An 11,183-nucleotide genomic window follows, 5' to 3' on the forward strand; every position below is an offset into this window, starting at 1 on the left:
ATGGCGACGATAAGCTTGAGGAAGGGGAACACTCGGCTTCCGCCGGAGGTGAACCGTGTGCTTTACGTGCGCAACCTCCCGTTCAACATCTCGAGCGAGGAGATGTACGATATCTTCGGCAAATATGGAGCAATCCGCCAGATCCGGCTGGGCACAAACAAGGACACTCGCGGCACAGCCTTCGTTGTCTACGAGGACATCTACGACGCCAAGACCGCAGTCGACCATCTCTCGGGCTTCAACGTCGCCAATCGCTACCTCATCGTCCTTTATTACCAGCAAGCCAAGATGTCAAAGAAGCAGGACACGAAGAAGAAGGAGGAAGAGATCATGAAGATGCAAGAGAAGTATGGGCTATCATCCAAAGATAAGTAGTAGTTTGGTTGGTCTCTCTGCCACTCTTTTGTTTGTGTATCTCTTATAATGATTGGATTTGACTGATGTATTATTGACTTTTTTGGATTAGAACTCTGGTTTTGCAATGATATGTTACATTTACCATAACTTGTTTTGATGAATTGTCAGCATGTTCTTTTTGTTTTTATGGTTGCTTACAAAACTCCCAAATTTGATGTTTTGTTTGCGCTATATATACATATATATTATGTAATCTAGTTTGATTGATTGGTTGATTTGATTGCAATCTTGTTTGACAATAAGTTTTGGTGTGAGTTCTATTGGCTTGACTATCAGGGTAGTATTTGATCTTAGTGATAGCCATTGTTGGAGATGTAGTATAGATTGTGTAAATTTGGAGGATAATTTCTTTTAAGGAATTTGTTTGTTAACCTAGGGCTAGGGTATGTGGAACATAGTTTTTGGTGAACGGTGGAGGAATACAAAGCCTCTCCATGAAGTTCTTAAGTTATGACATGAAACAAAGGAGGATGAAACTATTATCATTTAGAGTAGTAAGAGTTTGAAATACCAACTTCTAATGAGAACACTTTCACTATGTTATTGAAGTATTGATGTTCTGGCCACAAGTTATGAGCTTATATGTACAGCAATATTTTTGCTTAGAAGTTTAGAAGCTGGACCTGGCTTTTTCAGGACCAAAGAAAATCCTTCTTCTTTTTTCCTATTTGGTTAACTTGTTTAAAAAGATGTAAATTCAATGCATCTTAATTGAACGAAAGGTAAATTTATACGTTGCAGTAATGGAGATTTTTAATTATTGCAAAATATCTTGGAAATCCAGTGTGAGCTGCTTCTTTTTCTGTATTTTTGTGTGTAGCAAGGAAACCTTGATTGCACTGTTTATGATACTTGGATGATTGTGTAGAACATGCTGATGTCTGATGTAGAAGAAGTGGTTCAGCATGTCATCAAAAGAGTTGATTCTAATTATTACCAATTCACAAGAAGGTTTACATAGTAGCTAACTTCAGATGTATGTAAAACATGAATTTATGATGTTAGCATTTCCTTTGGCGGTCTTTTTTTCAAATTCTTAATGTGAAGCAGCATACATCAGTTTTGCGGCATTTTCAGTTGAAAGTTAATTAGTAAGAGTTTGAAGTTTGTTACTCCATCTGTGTATCAGTTGTTTTCAAGTGTAAATACTACTCATTAATCAAGGCTAAACCAGGCTTCTGTTTGGAAATTACGGTCATCTATTGCCTTTAGTTGTGCATCATTAACATAGTTGGCTGGTTTTATAGCAATATAAAGTGATGTATCACACATAGCTATGTAAAGTGATGTATCATCCAATTGTTCTGCTTATTGTCAAAAGATGTTAATAATTGTTGTGAATGATGCATGGCTTGAAAGCCCATGAAAGCAGGTTGCACCCTATTCTTTTTCTCTCCTTTTCATTTATTTCAGGCTGAAATATGTTCTGCTTCATCTCATCATTCTCTTAAAGTTTGCTGTGATTGTCCTGGGATTGCACAGCTAATTCAAAACCTTCACCCCTGCATCGCCTGGAGATCAAATGTGATGATTCAAAAGCTAAAACTGATGCTGAAATCCTTTCCAGACATTTTCATGACTATCATTCCAAAAGAGGAGAACTCCATTGCTGATGAACTGGCTGCTTATGGTAGCCGCAACCCACATCTTTCTCTCTTCTTCAGAGGTCACCGTCCGAAATGGATTGAAGACCTCTGAGCCAGTCGCCAACTCTTCTTTTGTTTTCTGTTTCTTAGTTCTTGTTCGTTTTCCTTTTCTTTAGCTCTAAGCTTTTTGCTCAAAAAAATAAAAATAAAACAAAAAACCCTAAGATTCAAGCTTTCTCAGAACATTTATAAGTGCAAACAATAAAACCTGGGTCATTAATATAGTTGAAATACACTGTAACTCAACATACACAGAATGGTACAACATGAGATGTTTGAGACCCTATCATAGATAGAGATGTGTACAAGATACATTAGACCCACCAGTGAGCTGAATTCTCCAGGTCAAGCCTCATTCATAAATTGCATCCACTAGTCAAACTAACAGCTTGTTATGGCCAACAAGACCTCTATGAATTAGTTTGCTGCCACCTTCATTCCTTCGGCCGAGCAAGCCAGAGAGAACTCAAGGCCCGTAATCTTGAGAAATAATCATTTATAGCAAGAAGCGCACGTGCAGACTGGCGTGTTGTCAATATCCGGTGCATTTGTTGCAGGGTTTGCTGCCGAAGATTGTCAGCCTGGTTATCACAGCAAATGTATTGTAATATTTTTAAGAGCTAGCGCAATTAGAGAAGATTGCAGGATGGCGAACATCTTTATTAACGCAATCAAAAAGGTCAAAAGCCTCACCTGGCGGATAAAATTTTCAAGGGTCCCCAGCTTTCCCATCGCCATTGCCATCTGACCCATGTAATTAGCAACATTTCCTGAAGACCCTGACGGCCCAAGAGACCCAGCCAAAGTTTCTGCCAATGACTGTTGCAATGCTTCCATTCCTTGTGAAAGTGCATCTTCTGCTTGTTGTGACGACTGCTGAAGGTTGCAAATCCCGGCCAACTGCTGCTCTGTGAGAGGCTCCAGCTGACGAGTAAGTAGCTGCAATGTTACAGTATAATTAGATTTGACTGAACAATCTATTATGGCTGCAAAGTTCCATAAGTCATATAAACAGAAACCTAAATACCAATGGAGCAACATTGCTGACTTTTGGAAACATGCTGGAAATTCGAGAACTTGCAAAGACAATTTTATATAAAGATAACTTCTATCCCACTAACAAGCATCTCAATGTTCATGAAACAAATTTAGACCGGCCTTTGAAGATGCACTATATTTCCTTAGGGCTAGTGAGAGAAGTGAATCAGTAAACCTTAAGAAGCTCAGATGACCGGAAGCCTCCGAGCCATAGAAAACACCTTTCTGCTGGTGTCTTCCACATGCCAGATAACAAATGGAAGACATCAGCCTTGGCAGCAGCACTTTTCAGTTTAAAGATGTCATCATAGTGTGCCATGATTCCATCAACAATGGAACGGAGATCATTGTCACTTGCATGAGAGTTGACTGCAGATCTTAACTCACTTATCTGCCTATTATGTTCATCCAGCCATCGCGCATACTCTATGTCAAAGGTCATTGCCCCTGAAAGACAAATACAGAATTCTTGAATAGTTGCTAAAATGTAAGGCATATGAACAATTATCCACATGGCATAGTGTATATATATCAAAGCCAAGATATGATGATACATTCAATCTGTCCAAGTAATTCACTTTCAGCATATGGTATAGCTGCTCAACCCCAAAGAGACCCACAAAATGTTCCATGCCTTAACCCATATAAGTTCCCCTTGGAGTGAGCGCCATTTCAGTAATGAACATTACGAAGAACTTCAATTAAAGCTAGTTCATCAAAAAATTTCACCAGATAATATAATTAAATGCAATTTTATCATGTCATAAATAGCATTTCAACCATTAACCTGCATAAGATATGCTTGTCCATTTATAAGAAAAGGAAATAAATTTAAAATTAAAATAATAAATAATAAAACAAATAAATAAATAAACTGAATGAGCTAGATGCTATATACCATTTCCACTCATGGAATGGGCCTGGTCTCCTGAACTAGAAATAAAAATGCCCTGCAGAGGATGTCACAAAGATTAGCAATCTTAAATCATGGCCCACGAATACAATGAATTAATGGAAATTGCGCTGATAACTTAGAGAAAGACAATAAGACAATAAGAAATGATGTTCGGATCATACCTGCTGCCGAGCTCTTTGGAGCTCCTGTTCTAGCTGGGTAAGCTTCAGCCTGCTACTCTCAAGTTGTTGCACATACGCCTATATATTTATAAAAATTTGATCATTACATCAATAACTCAAAGAAGATGCTTAAACAATTTTCCAAACAAATTAGCATTAATGTACTTCAGCACATAAATACCATTCCTGTAATAATCCAAAGATGATGGAAAACACTTGTATCAGGGGTACAAAACCACAGTCCATCCAAGGAAAAAATGCAGTCAACATACTGCATAATATTCCAAACTCAACATCAGAAAAAAGTTTCAATATGTCTAAGATAACTGCCTATGATGTGAATACAGCTCAAGATGGTGGAACTAAAACACAAACCAATAGGGCATTTATTGCAACTTTATTCACTGGTTCAACATAAGTTGATCCATAAATAAGGGTTTCATCCAGCAAAAAAAAAAATAAATGCATATTTGAATACAGGGTCAAATTAAGTGTGTTATACCTTCATGCAAGGATGTGAGTTAATTAAATGTTTTCCTCTCAATAATAAGTGTTTTATGAATTAGTTTATCATGTTTAGTCCAGATTCCAGACCATATAGTTTAAGAGCAAAATTATAACAATGCAATCCAATAATAAATGACAACAAATCAATTGAACAATTTTCTTATAGGATGCTTCTCTTAAATTACTGATTTAACAGATTTTACCACTAACTAACAGGGACCAGTCCTACTGCCCTGTTGATTTGACTCACAATTCAGAAAATATAGTACCTTTTGTGTGGATTAGAACCATTACACCATCAGTAAGCCCCTTCGTAAATTCAAATTGGCGAGACCAAATACGAGTTGTTGTAGGGGCAAATTAAGGCCCATAAACCAATATAACTTGACAGGCAAACATTATATAATTAATAATACCAATACCTCCCCAAAAACAATTGATATCCTTAACATGTGAAGATACAACATGTTTTCCCACCACATAAAAGCATGTGACAATTTCCACTCATCAATTCTATATTGTCATTACGAAGTGGTAACCAAATAGGTATCAGAACACTTTGGCATAACAATGGTTCGTACTTCCTACAACCACAATGCATGAATGTCTACAAAATCTCACAAGAAGCATTATCATGCTAATGGGTGAAAATGGACAGTCAAAACCGGAATTGAAAATCTAATACCTTTTTCCTCAAGCGACTTTTCCGAGCAGCCTCACGATTTTGAGCCAGCCGACGAAGTGTCTGCATTCAAAATGAAGCTGAAGTAGCTCAGACTACTTTAATCGATACAAACAAAGATAGTGGTTGAAATAACAAATCAATTACTTTCTGATCCCCAGTCTTCTCCTTTGATCGATCACTTGAATCAGAAGGGACAACAGCTACTGGTTGCCCTTGATCAAACTGCAAAGTAAAAAACGTGTTAGTCTTCAAATTTGTAGTGCGTGAACAGTACAGATCATGAAATCTCCAATTTTTATGCACACATAAATGAGTTTCTGTCTGTGTCACACCGTACATATCCGATATGTCCCTCGCTTATTTTTCCAATATCCAGAGGTTAATTCAAAAGACAAACAGAGCATAAGAAAACTCAAGATTCGAAAACAGAACTGAAGAAGCAACAAAAATAGAAGTTAAATACAAGACAGTAAGGACAAAGTATTGATAGAATTTTAAACATAAAGGACTAAGATTTCTGACAATCAAAACATTTATGATGCAATCCTCAGCCAACCATTTACACACCAGCACAAGTTCAGATTCTATGGTTTCAAATCAATAAATAATGGTAACAATCAAATCAATAAATAATGGTAACAATCAAATCAATAAATAATGGTAACAATCAAATCAATAAATAATGGTAACAATCGACTATAGCCCATTATTATAGTATGGTAAGCAGTACCCTTACTATTGTCTATGTGACAGCACCTTCAGTGGCAGCTCAACACAAAGTAGCTAGATTAACAAACAGTCTGTTTATAAACTAATCTTATGTTGATCGAATAACAACTCACCAAAAGTGTTTCAGAAGTAAATCAAATTATACATGTATAGGTATGTAAATATGGAAAGAACAGGGACACCAATTAAACTTAGGACATTCTTCACCACTAGTAGTGATGCTTGTTTGATATAAACACAAGTCAATCTATGATTCAATGTTTTGGATGAATTTGTTTGCCAAATTAGGCATTAGATAAAATAACAATAGAAGCAGTTACAAACAAATACACCTTAGGGTCCTCCACAAATAATATAGAGAATTTCTTGGAAATATTGCAGCGTTAGTATAAAATTTTTAGAACTAAATCACCTTCATCCCCACCTGCACTTTTGATCAACCTCAGCACCACAAACCACAACTTGCAAGTTCCCTTGATTATCTAATAACCATACCCAGTGGTTCCAAGGGATTTCTTGCAAACAAACAAAAGAGAAATTATTCAATCATGAAACTCAGAGAAGATTCTGGTCTTTGATGTCTTAAATATTAATACTACATTAAAGTAGTAGAATCAATATAAACACTTTTTTTAGGCATATATTAATCAAATGAAGCTAATTTAAACCACCAAACATTTCTTTAATGGTCTTATTCACTTTCTGTAATTAAATAATTATCTTTCCATTTAAGTAGACTTCACCTGCAGGTCTCCAAAAACCTCAACTAAAAGAAGATATTAAAAAGAAGTGCATCTTTGAAACGGGAATGGGTACTGAAGGCAATAGATTGTCGTATACTGCCCAATAAAGGGACATAGGATCACACGCAAACTGTAAATACATTAGTGACTCAAGACTTTCTGAAACACCTCATGGTCCTAATTGCCTTTCCATCAAAAGGGAGCAAAAAATAAAGACCCTAGTAACCAACCACTCCAACTTTAGCAATGTGGTATAGTAAATGGCAAGTACGCCTGAAAATAGAAATTTTCAATGTCCTATAACCCACCAATTTAACTAGATGGGAAATCAAAGCACTTCATGCATCATGTCAGACCCATCTATCTTAATGGCAGGTAAAAAACCTAAATTAAGAAAAACACCACATGTCATACAAAGACCTTGAAACTTGCATCATCAATATTTATTGCAAACCATTAAGTCTTACTCGTAATGCTCCAAACCAATTAAACTAGAATAACACAAGAAAAATGAATGCATATGAGAATAACCCTGAATAACTTTGTACTTCAATGTCTAAAACAAGTTGAAGGTATGCCACCACCATGATAGCAGAAAGGTATCCAGAGTTAAAAATGATCTACTGATCAGCATTTCAATTACATGCAGGAAAGACATGTTAATGTAAAATATAGCTCCACTAATTTGGCAAGGAAACTGAGCATGTCAGCTCAACTTTCCAATAATATGTATAGCTATGATTTGTTCTAGAGTAGAAGTTAAACTAATAAGTGCACTAGATATGGCAAGTTTTAACTAAACTTGCCGTTTTGTAAAAATGATTGCACCAGCTAACCAGTGAATTTATAGCCCAAGCATTTTTACAGATAGTAGCAAACAACATGCTTGGCCCTAATGGAGATGATAAATGCGATGGGCTGATAAACCTTGAAACCGAGAAAAAAGGAGGAGAGCAGTCTACACAGGCTTTCAACTATTCACACACAGAAACTAACAGCAACACATAGGAAAGATATACCCTTTGATTTTTGTCATCATGGTCCACATCCGTTGAAGTATCAGTTCTGGGGCTCGTATCAGCCATGGTCGAGTCACCCCAGTTATCAAAGTGGCCACTAGACACTGATGCCAGATTAGGTTGTTGCCCCCTTTGTTGTGGCAATGTCAAAGGCCTAACTGTAGACACTAGAGAAGCAATATCCGTTGGAGCAAGAGGCTGTAATTAGACAAACTAAATCAGTTGCAATTATTTTTACCCAGCAACAAGCATAGAAAAACAAAGAATATGGTTTTTTGTACCTTACTATAAGCACCAAATTGAAGAGTGTCACTAGGACCAGCCTGACTATCAGATTTTGGATCAATCACAGTGCCTGCAAATAAAAAAGAAAGCACACAGACCTGACAAAGTAGATTTGATAATTTGAAAGGATTTGAATAAAAGAGTTACATATACTTTGTCATCCCATTAGCTACTTTTCACAAAGAAATTAGATTATTTTTTGGCTGAACTTCCTTGCATTTAGGCCCCTAACGCAGCATGGTGAAAGAAATCTTCTAATGATTTAAGATTTTTAAATTTTAAACCTTTAAAGTAGTTTTTTATTTAGTATTTTATAATTATCTTAGCTTTATTGGTTATTTTAGTTTATTTATTTATCTATCATTTTGTAATTATTTTAGTTTTATTTACTATTTTTTCCTTAGTCTAGGCTCCTATAAATACTTATTTTAGGTTTTGTAGAAGAGAAATAATCTATTGAAATTATTGTGTACTTTTTACTCGATATAGAACTGCAAATCCACTGCGTCAATTTCAGGCCCACCCAACTCAATGTCTAATGTATAACAAGAGCAAAAAAAAAAACAAAACAAAACCTTGAGAAAGCAGAAAACACGCAGCAAACCTTTTAAACTGTTATACGAGATTGAGAAAAGAAAATATCTACAACAATACTATAGCAACACAGAGCCACTTGGAATTCGAAGTAAAGATAACAATGCATACCTTGATTTAGTATAGCTGCATCCTCTACACGAAATCCAATGGTCTGTTGAAGCACTCCAAAGTCAGAAGCTCTAGAAGGGTGCATATTGTTTTCTTCTGGGTCACTAACAAATACAGAACCGCCAAATGGGGGAAAAAAAAGCAGGAAAACTATGTCAAATGTAGAATTAAAAAAAAATAACCAATATAGGCCAACAAAGTTTGCGAAGCAAAACAAACAGCAACAGTTGGAGACATTGAACAAAGAAATAAGAGACCTCCTGCAGAAATTGAATATTCTACTGATTCATTTAAACAACAAGAAGAATATAAATTTGCTTATTCATTTCATCGAATTGATATTAATATCCAAAAGTCAACTCATCAACTGGAGTTTAGCACTAAGCCCTGTTTGGTAACATCTCTCCTAAACTCATTCTTCAAGAAACATTAGGTAAAACTTACTACACATTACCTACCAATATCTGATACAGATATCTACAAGACAGATAGGTAACAACATCAAGCACAACAATGGCCCTCTCAGTATAAATGCACACAAGGAGATGCTAACAAGTAATAAAGATCAAACCGAATAAAGCCCCCACCTTTCCCACAGGAAAGCGATTATCAAAGCTCAAACCTTTACTAACTAAAAAACAAAGAAATTCAAAAGACATAAAGATCAAGATAAGATCAGCATACATTGCATGAGCCGCAGGCAAAGAGTTGACGAAGCTTGGCATCCCGCACGCCGCCTCCTTAACATCTTCCACTCTAACCCCACCCCTCCTACTTCCCCTCAATCATCCTCATCACAATCACCAAATCCCCACCACAACGCGTTTGCAATCAACCCCGAAACCCCAAAAGAAACCCACCTAATCCCCCAATAAAAACCCGACACCGACGCCTCTCCAACCCTTATCCGTACCGCCAAAGCAAACCCTAGAAACCACCACCTAAAAACCCCTCAGACCCCAACCCTATCAGCAAGAAAAGCTGCGATTCCACCGGAAAAACGGAGAAAAGAACCTTCAGCGACCTCGCCGAAACCCTAGAATGGATCAGGGGTGCTTAGCTCCGAACTTGGCCACCCTGGTGAGCTTTGGAATGCGTTTGGGTTTTTCTCGCTTTTTTATTGTGAGGATCATTCCAAATCTCTAGACGTCGTTTTCTCAAAATTTCACTTTTCGATGCTTTTATTTTATTTTATTTTATTTTATTTTATTTTATTTATTTGTTCTTCTTCTTCATTAGCATTTAGCTCATGCAGTGAACTCTATTTTCACCGTCTTGTTTTACTCTACGGGATTTTTTTCTTGCAACCCCTTGGCAAAATATAAAATTTGGTTTTTGGTGTTTTCCTAGGTGGTTAAAACACTTCTAAACCGGTTTTTAAGTGGCAAAGCTTTGGACAAAAGAAATTACTTAGTTTAACTAATAAGAAAGTTTAATTTAATATCGACTCAACAGTCAACACCGCCACTAATTTTTAAAAAAATAATAAATTATTTTTTTTTAGCCTCACTTGTGAAGATAAAACATATTTTGTAATCAAAATATTTTTATAAAAGTACTCCCCCTCTCATATTAACTGTCATATTTAAAAATTAATTACCACCTTTAAAAATTTTATAAGTATTAATTATTTTTTTTAATTTTATTTTTTTCTTTTGAATTAATAAAAAGTAAATATTTTTAATAAAAATAAAAATATCATAACTCCTTACTATTTGTACAAAGGGTGCATGTGATAATTAAAACGAAATAAAAAAATATTTTAATTAGTTATCAGCTTCTTGATTTATTGATACTGAACTTTTTGCATGATAGTGTCTGTGTTATTTTAAAAAAAATATGTTCAAACTTAATGTAAAGTAAAGAGTATATATAGATAAAGTGTTTAATCTTTTTAATTTATACAAGTCTTTTGCCTATGTGATTTGTCCGCTCATTAAAAATATAATTAAATAATAATTAAAAAAAAATGATAAATGAATTGTCTCTATAATGGGAGAGTCTAGTTCATTTCCCCGGGTTGAGGTTAACAAACAAGAGATAAATTACCGGATTTAAAAGTAATTTAGTTAACTTTTTTTATTAATAAAATATATTTTTAAAGTTTTATAGGGGGGAATAAATAAAGAGAAATGGATTAGTTTTAACTGCTGGTCTTTTGAGCTGGAGAGCAGAAGTGATAGTTACCGCGGCGCAGTGGGGACAAAGGGTTGTCAGAAACGCGGTGAGTCAGGGATCTCAATCTCATCCGTTTCTTATTAATGGGATTTGCTGTTTGGGATTGGACAGCGTCGCAGTTTATAGCAGTGCTTTGTTTGGATCGGTGGTTTTG

The 11,183-nt window shown here is 35.6% G+C and overlaps 2 protein-coding genes across 3 annotated transcripts; one reads left to right on the top strand and one right to left on the bottom strand.

Annotated features, from left to right (window-relative positions):
• LOC120265592 (splicing factor 3B subunit 6-like protein) lies at positions 1–504 on the top strand. Its single transcript, XM_039273535.1, has one exon. It carries the CDS (start codon positions 1–3, stop codon positions 373–375), a length of 375 nt encoding a protein of 124 aa, XP_039129469.1. The 3' UTR covers positions 376–504.
• Positions 505–2,256: 1,752 nt separating this feature from the next.
• Positions 2,257–9,969, bottom strand: LOC120264287 (transcription factor TGA2.2-like). 2 transcript variants are annotated; one of them, XM_039272086.1, is made up of 12 exons: positions 9,536–9,969; positions 8,852–8,955; positions 8,143–8,216; positions 7,862–8,059; positions 5,515–5,592; positions 5,371–5,430; positions 4,360–4,449; positions 4,179–4,256; positions 4,000–4,051; positions 3,277–3,548; positions 2,757–3,002; positions 2,257–2,644 (listed from the first exon to the last, which is right to left on the bottom strand). In XM_039272086.1, the coding sequence occupies exons 1-12, from the start codon at positions 9,574–9,576 to the stop codon at positions 2,498–2,500; spliced, it is 1,440 nt and encodes a 479-aa protein (XP_039128020.1). In that variant the 5' UTR covers positions 9,577–9,969; the 3' UTR covers positions 2,257–2,497. The 2 variants fall into 2 exon arrangements, with proteins under 2 accessions (XP_039128020.1, XP_039128021.1); XM_039272087.1 differs by lacking the exon at positions 4,360–4,449 and having other exon boundaries at positions 9,536–9,965.
• Between the last annotated feature and the right edge of the window lie 1,214 nt (positions 9,970–11,183).

This window comes from Dioscorea cayenensis, chromosome 7 (genome assembly GCF_009730915.1).
Source record: "Dioscorea cayenensis subsp. rotundata cultivar TDr96_F1 chromosome 7, TDr96_F1_v2_PseudoChromosome.rev07_lg8_w22 25.fasta, whole genome shotgun sequence".
NCBI classification, from domain to species: Eukaryota; Viridiplantae; Streptophyta; class Magnoliopsida; order Dioscoreales; family Dioscoreaceae; genus Dioscorea; species Dioscorea cayenensis.